This window comes from Lutra lutra, chromosome 1, assembly GCF_902655055.1.
Source record: "Lutra lutra chromosome 1, mLutLut1.2, whole genome shotgun sequence".
NCBI lineage: Eukaryota > Metazoa > Chordata > Mammalia > Carnivora > Mustelidae > Lutra > Lutra lutra.
This window is the reverse complement of record NC_062278.1, coordinates 109,522,893-109,545,831: the sequence shown is the minus strand read 5'-3', so window position 1 is coordinate 109,545,831 and position 22,939 is coordinate 109,522,893. Positions and strand designations below refer to the sequence as shown.

At 48.8% G+C, this 22,939-nt stretch overlaps 1 protein-coding gene across 4 annotated transcripts in view; it reads left to right on the top strand.

Moving 5' to 3' along the window:
• Positions 1-22,301, top strand: part of IGF2BP2 (insulin like growth factor 2 mRNA binding protein 2) — a 164,754-nt gene extending 142,453 nt beyond the window's left edge. For 2 of the 4 annotated variants that reach the window (XM_047732243.1, XM_047732253.1), the window contains exons 10-16: positions 149-277; positions 10,900-10,968; positions 11,898-12,014; positions 15,720-15,794; positions 17,087-17,218; positions 18,934-19,047; positions 20,465-22,301. In XM_047732243.1, the coding sequence (XP_047588199.1) occupies positions 149-277; positions 10,900-10,968; positions 11,898-12,014; positions 15,720-15,794; positions 17,087-17,218; positions 18,934-19,047; positions 20,465-20,557 (729 nt within the window). In that variant the 3' untranslated portion in view covers positions 20,558-22,301. The remainder of the gene's footprint in view (positions 1-148; positions 278-10,899; positions 10,969-11,897; positions 12,015-15,719; positions 15,795-17,086; positions 17,219-18,933; positions 19,048-20,464) is intronic. The other 2 variants (XM_047732261.1, XM_047732270.1) reach the window with 1 other exon arrangement.
• The last annotated feature ends 638 nt before the right edge of the window (positions 22,302-22,939 follow it).

Sequence of the window (22,939 nt, the reverse complement as noted above, 5' to 3'; positions counted from 1 at the left end):
CCACCCCAGCAGCAGGGTGGTCCATGAGGCCAGGGCAGACCTCACCAGGAGGCACTGGTGCCAACCAGCCAAGAAATGGAGGTTGACCCAGGCAAGCTGGGCCTCTCTGCTCTCCTCCCCTCATCTTTTTCTCCATTTCTGTTCCCAGCAACAAGCCAATCTGATCCCGGGGTTGAACCTCAGCGCACTTGGCATCTTTTCAACAGGACTATCCGTGCTGCCTCCACCAGCAGGGCCCCGAGGAGCTCCCCCCGCTCCCCCTTACCACCCTTTCGCTGTAAGTAGCTCAGCATCCAGAGGTTTGCTCATGCTCTGGGCACCCCCAGGCAGCAGCATTACTCTGCTGTGTTGAATCACAGCTAAAGCTTTAATTTGGAGGCCATAATCACAAGTGATTGGAGGATAAATCCAACATTTCTTAGGACTTCTTCCTAACGGGCAGAGAAATATTATTAAACCGTCCTCTAAATGCGTGCTCTTGAACATAGTAGATACCATATCTAGGGAAGAAACTGCAGTGCTAGCAAATTCACTAACTAGAAGCCTCTTTATTATAAAAAAGGATTTGTTAGCTCAAATAAGAATCTTCATGGCTGTTCATTTATCAATAGGGTACCTGGGTAACTCGAATATATATATTTCTCACCTGTTTCTACAACTCAAATGCATCATATTTTATTAATGGGGAGTTTTTAAAAGAAAATAATACAAAGTGTTTGTTTCTGAACACTTAGCACAATGCCTGGCATTTAGTAGGTTCTCAATAAGTATTTACTGCTTGAGTCATAATGAATAAAAAGGGAAATGTGAATGTTAAGAGTTTTTTGTTACTTCCATTTCCATCTACAAGCATTATAGATCAGTACATTGTCAAATTTGGGTTCAGGATACTTGACAGCTTATCTTTTTTCACTTCTAATTCTTTTCTATATGTATTGCTTATTTTTTAAGCAAACTTTCTTTCCTCCAACCTTTATACTTTTTAATGGGAAGAATTAGGTTGATGAACACTACCTTAGCTAACATTCCTTGAGCTGGTCTCTGGTGTAGGCACTGCAAAGTGAGAATTCCTAGCAGCTCTTTGAGTTATCTGTAGAGAGACAGGGTGAAGCCATTAAGCTCTTCTGCCAGCAAAATACAGACATGACTGGCACCTACAGTTTTGGTCACAAGAATATACACATTCTGCAGTCTTGTTTATATACCGATCTTCTGAGTCATTTCTAAACCTCCATACAATTTCTTTGGAGTTATATCCATTTCTCGTAAACTAAAGGATGGGGCCCAATATTGGGCCATGTGTGTGGGGGTGGGGGCCAGGTAAGAGGGAGCTGGGGTGTGCCAGGAGGGATTGTGGCGGCTGTCAGTCATGTGGCTGCTCCAAGGAGCTAGACCTGCTTTGAGAGCTGTACCTCCCCACATCTTTGCTGTGAGATTTGAGAATGACCAAACTTGGTCCATTTCAGTGGTGTTGGAACACATCTCATTTCTTAGGAGAAAGTCTGCATCTACTGCTTACAGAAGATAACCTCAGAACCGAAGTTGAGATAAACATAAATAGTGGGAGGAGAGTATAGTAAAATAGGCCACTTCTAATATTGGTAATCTGAGATCAGGGGGTCAGGAAGCCCTTATTTTAAGATTTGGCTCAGGGGCCAGACTTGCCTACCACTTATTTTTGTAAATAAAATTTTATTGAGGGGCGCCTGGATGGCTCCCTAGTTTGGGCCTCCAACTCTTGGTTTGGCTCACGGTCATGATCTCAGGGTCATGAGATCAAGCCCTGCATTGGGCTCTTGCTCAGCAGGAAGTCTGCTTGAAGATTCTCTCCCTCTGTTCCTCCCCCTGCCCACAAACTCTCTCTCCTGCTGTCCCTAAAAAATAATGCGTATGTATTTTTTAAGATTTTTTTATTCAGAGGGAGAGAGAGAGTGCACACAAGCAATGGGGAGGGGCAGAGCGAGAGCGAGAAGCAGACTTCTCCGTTGAGCAGAGACCCCAGACATGGAGCTCCATCCCAGGACCCCAAGATCATGGCCTGTGCTTCAGCAGGCAGCAGGCAGCAGTCTGCCTTCAGGCAGACACTTAACCAACAGAGGTGCCCATCAGTAAATCTTAAAAAAAAAAAAAAAAAAAATTATTGAAGCACAGCCATGACCTTTGGTTATGTATTGTCTGTTTGCTTTTTTGCTGTGATGGCAGAATTGAAGAGATGCAGTAGGAAACCTGTGACCTGCAAAGTCTAAAATAAGTATTTGACCCCTTACAGAAACAGTTCACAGACCCCTGTACTGAAACAAGGGGAGAAACTCTCATGTGAGAGCAGAATATTTTCTCAACTTGAAAATAAGTTTTGCCTGTTGGAAAGCTTCCTTTCAGCTGAGATCTTTGCTACAATAGGAAGATAACCATTTTACTAAAATACATAGTTCCTGTTCTTCATCAAATAGTTTTTACTTTTTTTTTTAAGATTTTTAAAATTTATTTATTTGTCAGAGAGAGAGAGCACGGTGGAGCCTTCTGCAGGACTCGATCCCAGGACCCCTGAGCCCAAGGCAGACACTTAACCAACTGAGCCACCCAGGCATCCCAGATTTCACTCATCTTTATAAAGCTAAAAGCCATATACTTCTGATCTCAATCCCATTGATTAAGACTGGGTTCTAATCCAGAGCACGTAGTCACCCCGACTCTCTGTGACAATATGGCTCCCTGGGGCAGCTGTGAAAGTGCAGGCCAGGGCCTGGAGGTGGCCATCGCTACCTACCTGCTCAGGACCTAAGACAGGCCCCCAAAGCCACACTTGTGGAGTCTGAGAAGGACAGGGTAGGGTGGGAGTGTTGGGCATGCTTTAAATACTTACATTATTCTCCTGTCACGTAGGCTTTTAGATTTCCAGGAAACTTTAGGGTCCATCTTGGCTTTTATGTATCACAGAACTAGTACTTTTGCTCTTGGCATCCAAAGGTCAGGAAGTCTCTGTATCTTCTCACAGCTGGCTTACACATGCCAAAGTTGGTCTCTGACCTCTGAAATTCTGGAAACGTGTGTGTGTTTGAAAGCTTAATTTTTCTTATTTTCTGGTTAATAAAAGTAATACATGCATAGTATTTAAGAAGCAACTAGCACAGAAATATGGAAAGTGCATGTTTTTTCTCAATATAGAAATAACCAGTGTATGCATGTGTATGGGTATATGTATATATAATTAAATATATACTACATATATGTATATATACTCAGATTTTTCATGCTGCTGCGGAAATCCTTATATATACATTTTGGCTCTTTTCTCCATTTATTTCTTTGGGATAAATTCCTTGAAATAGAATTTCTGAGCCTAAGAATGGATACATTTTATACATAATATATAGTTATATATAAATGTTGATGCCTAATACGTAGATTTTGATACATGGAGGATATACTGCTTTTCCTTCCCACCAGTGTGTGACAGAGGGATTTTTCCTCCCATACTCTTATTACTCATGTAATGAATCCTTATAATCTGATACTTTGAAATACACATTTCTGGGGCACGTGGATGGCTCAATGGGTTAAGCCTCTGCCTTCAGGTCAGATCATGATCTCAGGGTCCTGGGACTGAGCCCCGCATCAGGCTTTCTGCTGGGCAGGGAGCCTGCTTCCTCTTCTCTCTCTGCCTGCCACTCTGTCTACTTGTGATCTCTCTCTCTGTCAAATAAATAAATAAAATCTTTAAAAAAATAAATAAAATAAAATACACATTTCTTTTGTTATTATGAGACTCAGCAGTTTTTATTGGCCATTTTCCCCCTCTGTCTTTCTGTATCCTTTGCCCATCAGCCTTTTGACACACAGTACAGGTTCTGGAGCTGGACTGCCTGCATTTGCATCTCTGCACTAGCACTTGCTATTTTTAACCTCGGGCAGGTGACTTAACCTCTTTGCATCTTGATGTCCCTGGCCTATGTAAGATGGGGGTAGTAATCGTAAACATAGGGGTTGTTGTTAGGGTTATTAAATAAGTTAAAACCTGCATGTAATAATTTCTATGCAAATGTAGTTGCTATTGTCATCACCTTTACTTTCCATCTTTTTGTTAATAATTTGTAACAGCTGATTACATATTAAGGATATTATCTGTTCATCATGTTGTCCATATTTTCTACCAGCTTGTCACTTTTCTTTGCCTTACTCATGGTGTTTTGTGCCATAATAATTTAAAATAGATATATTTTGAACAAATTGTTGTATGAAGTAAAATGTAAACATTTCCCTTGGCCTGCCTTATCTTACCCAAAGTTTAGCAAACAACCACTCCCCAGAGGTATAGCACCTTTAAGTTTACACTTTTTAGAAATGTTTTCTCAGCATAGATAAAATCATATTATTCAAAACTATAAATGTAATCATGTCATACAGAATTACAAGGTTTTTTGTTTGTTTTACTTATTATGGGCATTTTTTCATAGTTAGACTTAATTCTCTTTAACAGTCACATAATATTCCACTGTATGAATTTACTATAATTTTTCTAACAAGCACACTATTTTTAGACATTTGTACTGTTCCATTTTCTCTACTACACATAGTGTCAAAATGAATAGTCTTCATTATGTCTTTGCACAAATGTGTGAATATATCTGAAAGTAAATTCTCTAAGAATGGATTTATTGTATCAAAGGCTGTATGCAGTTTAAATTCTCACAGATTTCCTTTCACCAGAATTCATGTAGAAATTTTAAGAAGTAAGGTAGTTAAATCAGTGATGTTTGTGTGGATTCTGGCCTTTGATGACATGCTAAAGAAAAAAATCTCCCATCCAAGACTATAAAAATACTCTCCCATGTTTTCTTATTGGTTTTTGAGGATTGTTATTTGTATCTGTATCTGTAATCCTTAGGAAATTTATCTTGATTTATACTTTGACAAAAGGATCTAACTTTATTTTCTTTCCAAATGAATAGCCACATTTCCCAAAAACATTGCTTGAGTGATGGACCGTTTTATCACTCAGTTTGAAATTCTAGCTTTGTCATACACTAAATTCCCACCTAGTCATCTTCCTGACTCATCTCTTTGTCTACACTGTAATTACTGTAGTTTTATACTCTCTTTAACAGCATGATTATTTTTTTTCTCAAAGAATGAATTGGAAGGATGACCAACTTTTAATGTGCTTGGGAAAATTAAAGAATATATAGGAGTTTTCTACTTCTTGAAGACTTGATAAGACCTATCTGTGAAACATCTGGGCCTATCACCTTTTGTTTCTCCGTTTCATTTATAAACCTTTTGGTTTCTTACAAGTTTTTGACTTAGTTGTGTTGATTTTTATTTTCCCGTAAAAGTATTCATTTCATCGGATTTTCATATGTGTTGGCATAACCTGTACAGAGTGGACTGTTGGCCTTTTAAATCCCCAAACTTGTTTATTACTCTCTTGTAATTCCTAGCATCGTATATTTGTGTTTTCTGTCTTTTTTTCTTTTCTTTTTTAAGTTTTGTTTTTGTTTTTTTTTAAGTGAACACTGATCCCAACATGGGGCTTGAACTCATGACTTCAAGATCCAGAGCCTCGTGTTCTAGGGTCTGAGCCAGCCGGGGCCCCTCTCTGTTTTCTTAATCAAATTTGCTAGGGCTTTATCTATTTTAAACTTGTAAGTAGTTAATGGTTTCTTTTTTGTTATCTTGCATTTGTTTCCTGTACTTTGTATTCAGACAGTGTCAACAGAACATTTCTGATTTTTGTGGCCCTTACCTCACTCACTCATGATCAGTTTTTGAATTCATGAGCAATTGGAAAGATGTACCTTCTCTGATGGGCTCAGAGTTGTGTTTATAGCTATGAAAACAAGCTTCTCATTGGCGGCTCATGTCCTCTATATAATTATTTTTATCCGTATGATTTAATACGTGACGGGAGAAGTTTGCTGGTCTCCCACTGTGATGATGGTTTTGTCAAATTCTTTATTGTAACAAAGTTTGTTTAATGTGTTTTGGTCAGTTCACTCTAGAAATAATCTGGAATTTTATTACAAATTATTAAGCTTTCTTTCTTAGTGAATACACAGCCTCATCATCTGCGGTTCAGAGTTAACTGTATAACGGATTGCTTCACTCACTGCAGATGGTTTCTTGTGCTCCATATGCTCTCATTTTTTTAGTTACTTGGGGCTTTTTGTTAGTTTCTCAGGAATACTTGTTTAAACAACCTTTTTCAGGAATAGTGCATAAGTAGCATAACTTTTAACTTTATAGATCTGAAAATGCCCTTTTCCCCCCTCATACATGAATGAAAGTTCAACAGGCTGTCTAGAGATTCTAGAGTCCTAGTACCTTTAGAACTCTAAAAACAGTACTTTCAGTATTTTGTTTTTCAGATTCGTGTGCTAACCAGCCTGATTCTCCTTATTTTGTAGATAGCTTTTTCTCCTTCTAGAGTTTTTGCCTTTTTTTTTTTTAGTATTTCTGCCTTCCCCCTTAGAATTCAGAAATCTGAATCTTAGCCTTTTGATCTCAAGATTCAGGTTTTTCTTTGGTTCAGGAAAATCTTTTGCTTCTGTACTTAGTGGTAGTATTACTCTCCCTCCCTCCACTTCATTTTCTCCTTCTGGAACTCTCACTTTATGGCTCATACATCTTTAATTTATCCTTATGTCTGGTTCTTTCTTTTTGTTTTGCGTGGGTTAATCTTCCAGGGGGCACTGATGGGCTTTGCAGGAGGGTCTTTTCTGCTGTTACATACAGCCCTTATTGAGTGTTTACTTTCCAAGATCAATGTAGGCCCCTCCTTGTTTTTTTCTTAAAGCAGTTACTTACATGTGAATGAACTGTCATCTAGAATCTAATTAAGAAGTCAAATCAAAGGGCCCCAGGGTGCCACAGTCTGCCCTCTGCTCAGGTCATGATCCCAGCATTCTGGGATCAAGCCCACACTGAATAAGGAGCCTGCTTCTCCCTCTCCTGCTCCCCCTGCCTGTGCTCCTATGTATGTGCGCGCTCTCTGTCAAATAAGTAAAATCTTTAAAAAAAAAAAAAAAGAAAGAAAGAAAGAAAGAAGAAAAAAAAAAGAAATCAGACACTTTAAAAAAAAAAAAAACTCTTTCTCTTTCATGAATTAATTCACTGGGGTTGTTTGTTTGCCTTGCTCAGCTTTGCTCCCCTCTTTCATGTCACCGATTCTCTGTATATTGTCTAATGAATTTTAATTGTCTATTCATATATTTAAATAAACTCAACAGAGGGCATACTAGAATTCTTAGGGGAGTTTTTCCATAACATGTGTCATGGGCCCCCCAAACCCATGAATTCGCAGTGTTCTAGGTGGGGGCAGCCTTGGGTATAGTGGTTGAGACCTTGGGCTGCAGCGTCAGACACAGATCTGTGTTCAGATCTTGGCTCTGCCTCTGGCTAGCTTAACAATTTCTAGTTTCCATCAGTTCCTGAGGTTGTCCCATGAGAACAAAGAGGTGGGTAAGCAGCCATTGCAGGGAAGCCCTTTGGAAGCTGGGATAAAATGGTGAACCTTCAGAAACTTGGAGAGCTCTGCCCAAGTCCACCGCTCCCCCCCCCAACACCCCCGCCAGGCCCGCGGCCACATCTCTGGTCCTTGGAAGAGCATCTCCTGTCTTTGCAATGTGACATCATTCTGTCTTCACTAAAGCTGTTTCAGTATTTGAACATGATCCATATGCCTGACCGCCACCCTGTCCACTACCCATTTCCTACCCCTCCCTCTTCCTGCCCCCCAATTTCTTCATGCTTCAGTGTGTTACTTAAATCTGGCATCATGATACTGGTCATACATGGCAGCTTGGAACGAAGGGTGCCACAGTTCTTCCAGGAAGAGCCGGTCCAACTATTTGTAATTCCCTTTTAGTTTTTACAAATGCATTTGATATGTACTCCTCTGCTCACACCCCAGCACAGTGAAGCAGCCCGTTTCCCTCAAATGGAGAGTGTAACATGAACCAGTGAGTAATAATGACCCCACCCTCCCCTTGCTGTCTCTTTTGGCAGGGAGTTGGGGCATGCTTGGCACAGGTCACCTTTCCTATGACATCCCTCGCCCCCTCCCCAGCGTCATGATGCTTCTCAAATACTCAAAAGTAAAGTAGCTTCTCCTTTGTAAAATAAGTGGGAATTCTTAAACTGAGACAGTGAGGCCAGCTGCTGAGTTGGGGGTGGGGTTCCGTACCTCCCTGGGCCCTTGGTTTACCTGATGGCTACAGTCTGCTTTCCCAGGAGAGAAAACATGTATTCAAGTCATCAGCAGATCATTTTTCTGATCATTGTGACAAAGCATGTTTTAAAAAACCTCCTTACATTTGAGATTGTAGACTCCATTTAAGCTTGGGGGGATGGGAAACAGAGTGAGCTCTGAGCCATGCATTTCATTATAAACCATGCTCACGTAACACCCCTCATTCAGCCCATATAGTAGCCAGTGACAGACTGTTCATTCCTGTGACCTCTGAATGCTAGGTAGCATCCTTCGGGGGCATCCGTTGTACCTAGGGTCTAATGCACCTTGGCACCAAGGCCTGCAAGGCCCTGCCTGATCTCCAACGGCCCACCTCTCTGTTGTTTGCAGCCGTACTCTCTTACTTGTTTTTACCATCCCCTCCAATATTTTTCTGTTTTTCAAAAGTCCAACCCCTTTCCTAGCTCAGCACCTCTAAGAGCCCTACTTAGACAGCTCCCTCCACAGGGCCTTGCATCCGGTGCTGGTGCTGTGGTCTCCATGGGTCCCAGCTCAGAGATCCCCTCCTGCAGGGGTCTCCCTGGAGCCTCCCAAGGCTGCCCTCGCACCCTTCGTCTCTGTTGCTTCCCTTCCGCATGCTGTCCTGTTTGTTCCCTTCTTGCACACTTGTCTGCCTCCCCCATAGAACGTCAGTGGTGGCAGTGGCCGCTCTGTCTTAATGGCTGTGTCCCCAGCACCTAGAACACTGCTTTGTAGGAGGTTGGGTGCTCAGATATTTTTCTCATGAGTGAATGAGTGATCGAAGGAACCCTCGCAACAATATTGGAAGATCTAATTTCTAGAAGATCTAGGTGATGCTTTTTAGTCTCTTTGTGGATGAGGCTCAGAAGGGTTGGATAAATTATTCCAGCTTATGTAGAGTTGGTGATTCAGACTCCGGTGTCGGGACTATTCAGACTCCAAAAACCGACTTCTGTGCGCAAAGCCAGGAGCTCCGCTAGAAACGAGCTCCTGGCTGCTGAGTCTAGGGTTCCCCCACCCCAACAGTTTTCCTGCTATAATAACTCATGAATACAAGGAGAGTGGGGAATTCGTCCTTCTTACCCTTTTACAGCTAATTCTCTCCCCTAACCCAAGGGGTAGATCTACATTGGATACAGTGTTTATGTTGGGAGTATTTGAACCCAGAATAGGAGCCACACTGTGGGTGGTCTACTCTTCGTCTCGTGAATTTTGGGGAAAGGCAAATATCAGTTGAAAGGAATCATTGCTGCGCTGAGGCCTCCTGCAGGAGGAAGGGAAGCATCCTTTCCCCAAGGCAGCACTTTGAGCAGAAAGCCACAGGAATTCTCCCCTCAGGACAGGCACCTGTGCAAAGGGTCTGGAGCAGACTGCTCTTCGAGGAAGAGGCAGGACCCAGAAAGCCTTCTTCAACCAGACTTCCTGTCCGATGTGGAGAGTGCCAGGAGAAGCTGGTCTCAGAGCACCCTCTTGTGGGTGTAAGGTGTCACTGCAGCCTCTTTGCAAAGCCTGAGAGTTTGCCCCCCTACAGCAAGGCAGACCTTCCCTAGGGCACCCCCTGGGGGAAGCTTCCCTGGTGTCCACACCTGCTCTCCAACCCCCTCCCCGAGGCCAGAAGTCCACTCTCCAGGCTCAGAAAGGGGGGACTGTTTCATTTTGTCCCTAGTGAGTGGTAAGGCAAAGTTGTGATTTGGAGCTAAGAGTGCAACTGGAGATCTGGGAGACCAAGAACGCCATGAAATTTGTTCAGGGGCCCTCATATGAAAGCTAGGCCCTGGACTCGAAGTCTCTTTCATGTCTGACTAGTGTCGGAAACCTAGGAAGTCATCCTGCAAGGCAGGCCCACAGGCATTGGCTTCGTGGTAACCTCCCTTCCTGTAACAGGCATGCCTGTGTTTATGTGGCCTTATTTATGTAAGGCACCGCTAACTGGACCGTGCTAATTCTGTCAGCATCCTGCCCATATGAATATATGAAATCAGACCTCTTCCTGTCTTTTGCGGCTATTGTGAGAATTAAGAGTCTGTGAATAAAGTATCCAGCATAATGCCTAGTACACAGTAGGTAGTCAGTAAGTAGCAGCTACTTTTTAAATCCTACTTTCCTAATAGCTCTGTTGTTTTCTGTCCATATCTACCTTCCTGTACCCCACCCCACACACTCTCAGTACTGTTTATTCACTCATTTTCTTTCCCTCCTCTCCCAACCCCTTTCTCATTTCCTCCATTCTCAATCTCGTCATTCCTTCTGAAATTCTCTGAGGGAGCTCACGGACCCAGCTTCCCAGGAGCACATTTGATGGGAATGCATAACTCCAGATACTGAGCCGCAGTCTCTGTGCTTTGTAGCCCCCAGTTCGTGGTTTCCCAAAAAATAGCAGCCACGGGGCCTGCCTGTCTGAGGGAGAGCAGGTTAAAGGAGTGTGCGTGTGCCCTCTCCTCCACGGCGGTAAGTTCCTAGGGGCCTAATTCGTGGCACAGCTGAGCCGTGATAAATTCAGCCCGGCATTCAGTGCTCCAGCGGGAAAAGTGCAGCAGAGATCTGAGCCAGGGGACAGATGCAGACGTGACAGCGGGGCCAGGTGATGGTGCAAGGAGCCTGTGCCATGTGTGGGAATCTCGCCTCTCTCAGAGTGGGGCATGTCCCGGTGGGCACGTGCTGACTGACCAACTGTTTCTTTCATGCTGCAGACCCACTCCGGATACTTCTCCAGCTTGTACCCCCCTCACCAGTTTGGCCCGTTCCCGCATCACCACTCCGTAAGTGTCCTCTCGGGTCAGCCCCATCTGACATTCTTCCCTGTCCTGTGGCGGGCACTGCAGAGTCCTTGGCCAGCTGATCAGCACATGCTCTCAGTGTGAGTGCCGGGCCCCGTGCTTCCCAGTCACCCTTGGAGTGACACATCACGGGGTAGGAGCACACCAAACTACCCCAGCATCTAGGCCCTCAAGGTTCCTCAAAGTGCTGGTGCTGTCCTTTTCAGCAGTCCTGCAGAGGCTCCGCAGCCGTGGGTGGCAGGAGACTATGCGTGTGAATGATCAGGAGGGCAGGTCAGGAGGCGGTGTTGAGCTCAAGAACAGAGTTTCCAAACGTCTTTGAACAAAGTCTGACATGGAGTCATGTGTTTGGCAAGGACCCTTAGAGCAAGGACCCCTGGTGGTCTGGCCCATGGCTCTCTGGGCTGTCACCATGCAGCCTGGGCAGGGTGGGTTTACTTATCTTCTTTTGAACACGATGCCATGCTCATGTAAATACCGCTGTGGCTCCCAGGTGCTGAGTGGTTTCCCATTCCTTCTAACAGAGGGCCTCAGGAGCCCGTGCTCAGGCCAGCTATATTTAGTCACGGTCTTAATTTCTTGGATAAAGACACAAGAGCAGTGCACATCCCATTTGTATGTGACAAAAAAAACCTGTGAGCAGACTGCTTTGTCAGCAGCGTCCGAGCTGCTCAAGAGGACTTTCCATTTTGACTGTCACTCAGGTGCGCTGTGGTTAGTTAGGTTCATTCCGTAGGCCTCACACCCGCAGAGCCCTAGACCGCAGAGAGCCCCGGGCGCCATTTTGGCCAATTCCTTGGGCATCGGGGCCTTCACAGCAGATGGCTTGTGGTAGATGCTCGGTTAGCTGCTGAGTGCCTGAAGGAGCCATCCCAGTGGGAATGACGTCTTGTCTTGTGTTGCCCTTCCAGTATCCAGAGCAGGAGACCGTGAATCTCTTCATCCCAACCCAGGCTGTAGGTGCCATCATCGGGAAGAAGGGGGCGCACATTAAACAGCTGGCCAGGTTCGCTGGGGCCTCCATCAAGGTAAAGCTGCTCTCGACGGCCACCCTCTTCCATCACCAGCCCCCACCCCGTGTTCCTTGTTCCTTCTGAGGCTCCTGGCCAGTGCTGATGCCAGGGACACGGGCCCACGGGGTCTGGCAACTTTGCCTCCAGGATTAATCCCATTGGCTCTCCTCTTTACCTCTCCCATCCATTCCCTTCTTATTCAGCTGATAACTGAATTAGAAAAAATATTAGCACCACCTAAGCCAACCCAGTCCTCTTTGGGCTAACACAGCCCTTTTCTCAAGAACACAAAGCAAAGACAGGCTGAAGGCTTTCTTGAGCCAAGGGGCAGCTGCCAGTAGAGCATCACTCACACTTCGCCCTTATCAGAGCTTTGACACTTTAATTAGCCTCTGCTTCACAAATCCTTGACCCTCAAGAAAAGTTTGCGTGAAACACACTTTGGAAAGCACTAATGCTGTAGATAACCAGAGCTGGGGACACAGCCGGGTGGGCAGCCCTGGGACCGAACGCAGCAGCTCAGGATGGAAGGCCCCTTGATTTCTGGGAAGGGTCGTGAGTGCCGGCCTGGCAATGGCAGTGCCGTGCCCATATCCTGCCCCTTCAAGCACCCTGTGAAGAAGCGTCCCAGGAGCTGAAAGGGAAGGATTCTTCGCCCCTGGTCCTGCTCCAAGCCTGGCTATCAGCTCTGACTCACAGGCAGAATGCTGAGCACGTCCCAAGCCTCATGAAACACTTTTGAAAACAGAGTTTCCGTTGTTACGTAAAGTAATTTGCTACCATGGGACAACCCGGAATTCCAAACGAGAAGTCTCATGACTTGGAGAGAAAGAATGCTTGCACTTTCTCCTCAAGAAGAGCTGAAATTTCTCCCACAGCGAGTGTGCTGCAGAAAAGGCAAAACCAAAACGTTCTGAGTCAAGGACTGCCGTGAGACCATCAGAGAGTTTCACGTAGGTAAAGCATTTCCCCTCTGTTATCTGCAAAGCACGGAGACCCGGCGGGAGCCCTGAGGCGCGGCGGCCCGAAGCGCTGCACCCAGTGACGGGCAAGATGCTCCCAGCAGGCTTGTTGCCGGGGGACCCCAGCCCGAGACGGACAGCTGTGGCGGGACAGGTACAGCAGGAAAGCCCACGGGGCTGGCTGTTCCTGGGACCCTTCCTGGTATCCAGTCCTGGGGCCTGAGAGGCCGTGGAGCCAGAACAAGACAATTTCAACCACGGGGGGCTTGAGGGATGACATCACATCCCACCCCCCCATCCCTCAAGAAGAGTGGGACTTCGGGAGGCTCCGGGGCCGGGCGGAGGCACACCAGTGGCAGGACCAGCTGGAGCCCATCGGCAGTGCTGACCTCGAGGATACTGAGCACCTGCTGGGGCGGGCTGCGGCAGTAACTCCACTTACTGATGCCCATGAGGAACCGGGCCCAGGGCCTTGCACCGACTGCTGAAGGCCGCAAAGGCGAAAAATGTGAGATCCGACGTTTGACCGGGTGACCCAGTTCTGGCCCAGTGTTTTTTTCTTCCGCAGCAGCCCGGGTGCTCCACCAGAATCATGCCCTGCAGGCCTCAGGGAAAGTAGGAGAGAGAGCAACACTCTGTCAGGCGTTGCCTCACGGTATGCCCAGCACCCTTCCCCATCCTGGGAAGGCTGAATGACTGTGTGTCACATTGCTCATGACCTCTGTGATGGGCAGAGACCGCAGGGCAGAACCAGGGGGCACAATGGGCTCTGCAGTCATCCCCGCTGCTTCCCCAGCGCCCCGCTCCTCCTTGGCCCCGGCCTCTCCCCATAGCAGAGACAGAGAGATAACCAGGCAAGCCAATTCTTTGTGGGAGAGATTTCCTACTTTTAAGAAATCAGTCTGGTTTTTGTTCAGCAGGACTCTGAATGCATTTTCTTTAAAGCAAAACAGAGCATATCGCACCGAAGAACAAACCACCACCCCTTCCTGCTCTGCCAGTCCTCCATGGCTGCAGGGAGGCAGGGAGAGAACTGTGCACTCCTTGTGGGAGCTAGGTGCTGGCAGGGCGTGGGCAACCTAGAGAGGCTTTGACGCTGGGCTCCTGTCGCTCGCCTCCCCTGCAGAATGCCACACGGACCTCCTGAGCCTTGTGTCAGGCCCTGCTTACCCTGGGATCTGGACAGGCACCTCACCTCTGGGTCCCCTTTGCTTCAGTCATAAGACGACATCCTCCTTCCCAGCGCCGTCACAGGAGTTTGCCAGCAGAATGTCATTGCAGAACTGCAGGAGCCCACGAGTAGCTCTGAGACTTCAGGTCTGGGTGGTGGAATCAGTGGAGAGATGGGCTGTTTGCTTCCAAATCAGAGATAGGCAGCCGGGAGTCCCTAGGAGGCACACAGCGACGGCAGACCAGTTTTGGTCAGCAGGAAGCGTGAATTGGCCTGGCAGCCCTTCCCGATTTGGGTGCGTAAGAGCCAGACCCACCATGGCCATGCTCCTGTCTCACTTGTTTCCTCTTTGAGATAAGGACCAGACTTAATACCAACTGTGGATCAAGAAGTAGAGGCAGGTGTTCCCTCCAGTGGTCTCGGAGGCCAGCCTGTGTGGGGCCTGCTGGCGGGCTTCAGTCCTCTGGGGACATGTGATCTTCACTTTTCGGCTGCAGCTGCTGCCCTTGTGCCGCCGGAGCTAGCAGGCCCTCTGCCCACACGAGAGCAAATCCTCCCGAGGAGCGCGGGGCTTGGAGACCTGGGCCTCTTGTTTGTCCTCGTGCCACAGAGTGTCAGTCACAGCCCTTTTGAAGATGCCCTGATCCCAGAGCCAGACGCAGGTCAGAGCACACCTTGGACGCGTCGTCCCTGTAGAGCTGAGAGCCCTGAGGCTCACGGATTCAGCGGATGCAGCCTGGCCTTGGCCATGGTGGAGGTGGAGGTCAGGGTCTTCTGGGGGAGCCCACGTCAGAGGCGCCGCAGATCGTGGTGAATTACATCCACTGTGGACAACTCCTTCTCCAGGCTCCGGCTCAGGATGGGACGTCTCCTGAGCCACTGCTTCTTTGGCTTTAGGAACACTGTGACCCTGTAAATGAGGTTTCTTTTTTTTTTATTTGCTCTTGGTAAGCTTGCCACTGAGTCTGCGGCTCACCTGAGGCAGGTACACGGGACGGCACGAGATGCATTCGTGTGCTGACCTCGCTCCTGGCTCATTTCTCGATGTCTGGTGTACTTTTTACTCGTTTTACTTTGCCTTTAGTTTTGCTACACTGTATTGCCTTCCAAAGCTACCTTAATGGTTTTTGGAACTAGATAGGCTATGCAGAGAAGAGCCAGTAATGCGGATCTAACAAAAAGCGCTTGCCTGGTCTGTCATTTAAGATGTGTTACGAGAGGACTCCAACTCACAAACAGTGAGCACCAGTGGAGGAATTGAGCTTGCCAGGGTTCACCTCCAGATTTCACAGATGAGGAAACAGAGTCCAGGGAGGGGAGGGATTTGCAGAGCAGACACTGGGACCAGAGTGTCCTCAACCCCTGCTCTGGAGCTGTCACACTCAGTTCCCGTGCCATGGATGAGCTGGCCCTAGCCCTCCCACTGCCCAACCCTTCCCCACCCCGGCCATGGTTCCCAGAGTGGAAGCAGCAGGTGTAAAGGCAGTAGTAGTCCCTTGCTAGTGTGCATACCACACACGCAGACGAGAGAGGAGCCTGGGGAGCACAGCCCGGCAGCAGCATTTTCCTCTTGCTTGTAAACTGCAGATTGCCCCAGCAGAAGGCCCAGACGTCAGCGAAAGGATGGTCATCATCACCGGCCCACCTGAAGCCCAGTTCAAGGTCAGTGCCAAGGGTCCCCTCAGCCTGCAGTAGCCAAGGGCCTTAAGCGGGTGGCAGCCACCTCAGAGGCATGTGTAAGACTGTCTTTGGCAGGCCTCGCCTCTACTGGCCTTCCTGCTGCTGCTCCTTCCTCTCAGACTTACCCTGTCTTACCTACCCCCGGCTGTCCCCTCTGCTTGGAGTCCTCCTTCCCTACTCTTCTATGGAGAAGTAGATTGTGGGGACCCAGTTCAGATGGCACCCACTCTGGGGTGCCTCTGACCCCTGAGCCGTGGTTCTGAGGACAGGGGATGTCAGAATCACTGAGTCACTTACACCCTCCCGGCCCTGGGGGCAAAAGCCATGGGTGTAAGGGGACGCAGAAGTTGTCTGGTGGGAGGTGCATTTTGTTTTGACCCTTTTTTCTCCCCTAGGAAATTTATAAATTGAGTTTTCTGAAAGTCAGAAGCGTATTTATGAAAATATAGTCCTTATCATTAAAAATATTTAGATCTGAGAACAAACATTAACACACGTGGAAACATTTTAGAACAGTAACTCCTCGACTCCTGAGCAGATAAACAAAACTTGGTATATCCACTTAGTAGGACATTAGCCACAAAAAGCGAAATTCTGATGTGTGCTGCAGTGTGGGTGAGCCTAGAAGACCCCGCGTGCGGCGAAAGAAGACGGAAGCACAAGGCCACGTGTTAGAGGAGTCCCCTCATCTGAAATGTCGGGAAAAGGCCCATCCACAGGGACAGCCAGTAGGGTGGCGGCTGCCTGCTGGCGTGGACGTGTCCTGGGTAGTGGGGACGATTGCCTGATATAGTGGATACACCGAAACTCCTGGAGTGGACACTTTAAATGATGAATGTTAGGTTATATAAGCTATATCTCAGTTTTTCAGTTTAAAAAAAACGTACATACACTCCTAGCTGCACTGGCTCTGGAGCTAAGACAACGGCGAGCAGCTGCGTCCCCAGCCGCCTCGCCTCCAGCCTTCAGTGACGAAGTCTAGACTTACTGTGTGGGGCAAGGGAGTGAGGAATGTCACACACCGGGCTGTGGGCGCTAGGGCAGCAATGGAACTCAGACCCGGTCGCCTCCACCCCAACCCCACACCCGGCACTTCCTAGCGAGGGCAGTCATGTGCGGCCCTGCAGTGTGGCCCTGCTGGGTCTCTGGAGGAGTGACACAGGCTCACAGCTGCCCCGGGTCCAGCCCTGTGGTGTTTGGGGCTGGGGGTGCACCAGGCCCATGCTGGCCATTTCTGGCAGCCGAGAGTCACCCATCCCTCCTTGCTCTCTCAGGCCCAGGGGCGGATCTTTGGGAAACTGAAAGAAGAAAACTTCTTTAACCCCAAAGAAGAGGTGAAGCTGGAAGCCCACATCAGAGTGCCCTCTTCTACAGCTGGCCGGGTGATTGGCAAGGGCGGCAAAACCGTAAGTGTGCTGCGAGCTGGCTTCGTCTCCTGGCTCATTCCCTGCCCAGCCTCACCTGACTTCCCTCGGACCTCTGTCAGCTCTTCGGGGACATTACTCTGGGGCTGAGGGCCCCAAGTCCTGGGAGCTGAGCCAGGCCACCAAAACCACCAGGGTTCTGTATGCAGAAACCCAGCATCTTGGCCACATGCTGGAAAATGAAGATCCCGACTCCCTGAAGACCAGGAGGCTGCCTCCTGCCCCCTTTAAACTCACACACAGCAGCAGGAAAGTACTAGGGAACAGAATCCATTCAGAGGATACCCACTGGGCTGAAGGTTGTCTGCTCTGAAGTCACGCTCAGAGGCAGCAGGGTTGGTTGTCCTACACTCTCCTCTGACATTTCAAACTCCCGCTGGCCGGTTCTGTGTCCTGGCTATTTCCCCAACTTGCCCATCTGTCTGGGGAGCTAGTTTAGCCATCAGGCGGTGGGTGAGGAGGAAATACTTAAAAAAAGAAAAAAATTTTAAAAAGGCTTTCAACCTGAAGGTGGCAGTAGCACAAAGAATTTATAAAAGTGCCTGAGAATGATCTGTGAAGCTTGTAGGAATGAGCATAGAGTCCATCAGACGCAGGTGTGTTCTAGAACACGACTTACCTACATGGCAGGGCTCTGACCCCCAAGAAGTTCTCATAGAGCCTGTGCACACTACCAGAGTGGCCTGTTGAGTGGCAGGAATTTGGGGGATCTCTGGAGTCCTGCATGTGTGTGCCTGCAGGTGCCTGTTGTTTTCTTTACACAGAAACTCTTGCTAAGCACTCAAAGCCAAGTTCTGGGTATAATGAGTCACCTCTATACAAAAGCATAAAGCCAAAAGGCTTAAAGATCATCCCATCCAGGAACGTGATCAGCATCCGAGGGCACACACGGGCTCTAGACAAGCTAGACTGCGGTAGGCAGGAGAGCTAATGGCCCATGGGGGATTCACATCCTGAGCCCTTGGATCCCGAGTATGGTCATTTGGGAACGAGTCACTGAATTCTGCGCACCCCACCCCCCCCGGCTGTCCGCTGTCCAGGGAGCACTTGATGCCCCCACCTGTGTGTTTGGCACCCTGGGGGCCGGGGCCCAGGCTGAGCCCCACATAGTGTAGGCTTGTTGAGGCTGGAGAGGAGCACCGGAGAGCAGGAAGTGGGCCACAGGTGATGGGGGAGCAGCACCAGCTGGAGGCTTCCTGGAGGAGGGCCAACACAGAACTAGAGCAGCAGGGAGATAAGGTGATGATCCAAAGGTAGAAGCAGCGGAAGGAAGAGCAGAGGCAGGGATGGAAACGAAGAGCCAGGCTCAGAGCAGTGCATGATTAGAAAATTCATTTTGGTGAGTCTGAGAGACTGAGAGTGGGGGCATATTGGCTGATGACTGACACCCAGGAGAGCATGTCCAGGAGTGGTGTTCCTTCCTGGATGACGGGGGAGCCTGGGTCACTGGGAGCATGCATTGAAGGGAATTCCAGAGTAAGAATTCAGCCCCAGAAGGAGCTCCAGTTGGGGGCTGGACCCTCCCTGGGCCACCCATTGAGTCTCCAGGGCTCAAACAAACGTGGCCCTGTGTGGCCAGGGGCTGGGAAGCCCCAGACACGTCCTAGGCTGAAGGAAAGGAGAGGAGCCTCCAGCCAATCTTCCCTTCAGCACTCTCCTCTCCCACTTCCTCCTGAACCCACTCTCTCCCTTCCCAGGTGAATGAACTGCAGAACTTAACGAGTGCAGAAGTCATCGTGCCTCGTGACCAAACGCCAGATGAAAATGAGGAAGTGATCGTCAGAATTATTGGGCATTTCTTTGCTAGCCAGGTACCTGTGCCGTGAGGGTCTGGTCTCTCCTGCCAGCCACTTTTCAGCCACTTCTCTAAGCTGTTGGCCTGTCTGGTGGCCATAGGCCCTGCACACACCCCACGCCCTGCTCCCTGAACCTCACACACAGATGGAACCTTCCTCTGGCTCTTCAGGGACTACCTACAGGGCAAGGGAAGTTGCTCCACACCCTCTCCTTACGGCTCTCCCCAGGCATGCTGGAGGAGCTCGAGGAAGAGCCTAGCACTTTGAAGTCAAGCCGAGCACATCTCCAGCCCCCTGAAATGCTAGAGCATAAGATACCCCCTTCCTTTGCCGCCTACAGAGGCCTCAGTCACAGCCTTCCCCGGCTGGGAACCACATACCAGGCAAGGACCCACCCTCGGGGTTCCCTAGTCAGACTCGGAACCCACGTGGGTGCCAGAATCTCACTGGGTTGAACAAGGGTTGAACGTGCTCGTTGCAGGAGCCCTCCGTTTCTCTGCCGTCCTTCTCCACCTCAGTGTCACATCCCCCGTCAGGGCCCAGGACCTCCTGTCTTCCATTCAGAAGGACCAGTGACTCCGCATCACGTGGCCTGGTTCTTCTCGATGCTCTTTGTGTGTTGGGTTTGGGGATGGAGCAGTCCCCGTCCTTGCCCCGAACAAGTGAGGGTGGGCTAAGCTTACCAGCAGCTTTGTCTGCAGCTTTGTCTGAGCGGGGCCTGCTCTCCAGAGCTGAGCCTGTGCCCCGAAGCCCCACCCCTTCCCCCATCAGAGCCCCAGCTTGGCCCACTCTGCCACCCTTGCTCCCAGCGCCTCCAGTGCCCTGCCTTCCTAGAGGGGTGCAGTTCTGCCGTCCCTGTGCCCTCCTGGCCCTGGAGTACCGGTGCGGGGGCGGGGGCTGGTGGGTAGGGGTGGCAGGCTTGGGCTCATGTGTTTTCTCTAGTTGTACAGGGTAGAGCCAGTTTCTCACTTCCTCCCCATCCCATTTCCTGTCCATCTTTCCCGCCATCACACTCATGTTCTTCCTAGGGGCTCCAGAAAGGCGGGTGGGGCATCCCTGAAAGCCGCAGTGTGTACAGTGGGCAGGGGATGCCATCTGACCTCCACAAGGCCCCCTCGGCACTGGTTCCCTGCCTCTGCTTCCTGGCCTTTCTGTCCACCAAGTACCTGGAAGTTTCTGGCACCCCACCTCCTCATTCTGCACCCAGTGGCCTTGGGGAAGGGTGGGGGGGAACCCTCCACTTTACTTGAGGCAGAAAAGCCCCCTCCACCCCCCACCCCCACCCGGAGTGAGGGCCTCAGCAGGTCAATGACACTCTCCTGAGCTTCCCACTTGCTTTCCCCACATCCCAGCCCCAGCTTCCCACCCCCACTGCTTGTCCTCAGAACCGGGTTCCTTTTTCTCCCCTGTCCCCTCCTCTCCCCTGCTGCAGACCGCACAGCGCAAGATCAGGGAAATTGTACAACAGGTGAAGCAGCAGGAGCAGAAATATCCTCAGGGAGTCGCCTCACAGCGCAGCAAGTGAGGCCCCCACAGGCACCAGCAAAACAACGGATGAATGTAGCCCTTCCAACACCTGACAGAATGAGACCAAACACAGCCAGCCAGCTCGGGAGCAAACCAAAGACCATCCTGAGGAATGAGAAGTCTGCGGAGGCGCCCTGAGAATCCCAGGGCCCAGGAGGGAGGAGGGAGGTCAGCCCGGGGCCCCACCCGGCCTCCTGCCTCCCCCCGGGGCCTCTGCAGGCTTCCCAGCCAGCCACTGCACCATCCACTCGGATCTCTCCTTAACTCCCACCACGCTATCCCTTTTAGTTGAACTAACATAGGTGAACATGTTCAAAGCAAAGCAAAATTCACACCCTTTTCTTTTTGTGGAAATTGTCTCTGTACATGTGTGTACATATTAGAAGGGGAAAGATGTTAAGATATGTGGCCTGTGGGTTGCACAGGGGGCCTGCAGCGTTAATATATTTTAGAAATAATATATCAAATAACTCAACTAACTCCAAGTTTTAATCAATTATTAATTTTTTTTCTTTTTAAAGAGAAAGCAGGCTTTTCTAGACTTTAAAGAATAAAGTCGTTCTTTGGGAGGTCTAATGGTTTAGTGAAGGAGCTTCGAGACCACCCAGACAAAATCCACCCTCGGGAAATCTCGAAAGGACACTCAGCAGTTCTGGATCACCTGTGTATGTCAACAGAAGGGATACCGTCTCTCTGAAGAGGAAACTCTGTCTCTCTTCATCCCTGTCTAGCTCACACACCCATTTCTCTTTGCTTCACAGGTTTTAAACTGGTTTTTTGCATACTGCTATATAATTCTCTGTCTCTCTCTGTTTATCTCTCCCCTACCTTCTCTCCCTCCCCTCCTTCTCCATCCCCATTCTTTTTCATTCCCTCACCCCTCTGTCTCAATTCCCAGTATCTGCGCACCCCCCAGGCAAAGCAGTGCTCTGAGTATCACATCACACAAAAGGAACAAAAGCGAAACACACAAACCAGCCTCAACTTACACTTGGTTACTCAAAAGAACAAGAGTCAATGGTACTTGTCCTAGCATTTTGGAAGAAGAAAACAGGAACCCATCAAACCAACCAACCAAACAAAGAAAAATTCCACAAAGAAAGAATGTATTTTGTCTTTTTACATTTTGGTGTATAAGCCATCCATATTCAGCGAAATGATTTCTTTCTTTTAAAAAAAAAAAAAAGTGGAGGAAAATAGCAATTTACACAAGGTCGTTGGCCCAGGGCGTTAAATTTACAGATTTTTTTAAACGAGAAAAACACACAAAAAAAGCTACCTCAGGTGTTTTTTACCTCAGCACCTTGCTCTTGTGTTTCCCTTAGAGATTTTGTAAAACTGATAGTTGGAGCATTTTTTTATTTTTTTAATAAAAATGAGTTGGAAAAAAATAAGATATCAACTGCCAGCCTGGAGAAGGTGACAGTCCAAGTGTGCAACAGCTGTTCTGAATTGTCTTCCGCTAGCCAAGAACCTGTATGGCCTGCTTTTGGACAAACCTTGAAAATGTTTATTTAAAAAAAAAATGACAAAGAAAAACAGAGAGAGAAAATATTGGAGATGTCCTGAATTTCAATAGGGTACGCGCCATTAGGGCTTTTTGCGCTAAAGGATGAACATGTACTGGTTTATGTGAACAAGCCATTTACCACCAGACTGCAATGCCAGTTTCCTCTACTGCAAACAGTGTTCTGTGACAAAAACAAAAACAAAAAAAATTGAAATATATCCAGCTAACAAGATCCTGGTGTCGTGGTCTCTTATTTTACTAAGCATCGCCCATGCCTGTCAGGAGAGGTCCTGCTCTAGGGGACTGAGGGAAAATGCACAGCTCGTAGAGCCAGGAGGAGGCTGGCTTCTGCAGGAAGCTTTCGGGGAGAAGCTAAACTAGGTCAGTGGTGCTCCAAGTGCGGTCCCCACCTGGCAGCACCCATCTCACCGGGGAACATGTTGGAAATCACATTCTTGGGGTCCACCTTGAATCAGAGACCCTGAGGGGCCCCGCAGTCGGCTGCAGCAAGCCCTCTGGGTGATTCCCGGGGTGGCGGAGTTTGACAGCCACGAACTGGAGGGATGAACGGACTGCACATCAAGGTAGGTAAGACTAGCCCCTCTCTTTAGGGAACGCTGAGCCTGGCCTGGCGAGAGTTGACATTTATGTGGGGGAGAAGGAGTGGATAATACACCTGACAGTTCAAGGCAAGAAGGGCTCACACACCACCCCCCCACCGCCGAAGCCCCATTCCAGGAGGTCGGAGGAGGGCAGGGCCGGCCTTGGACTGGAGGTGGGGACGGGGTGCCATATTGGACACTCCCGTGCATGTGTCGGATGGGTCAGAATAAAGTCGGACAGGAATGGGCCCGTTGCATGTCAGAGCCT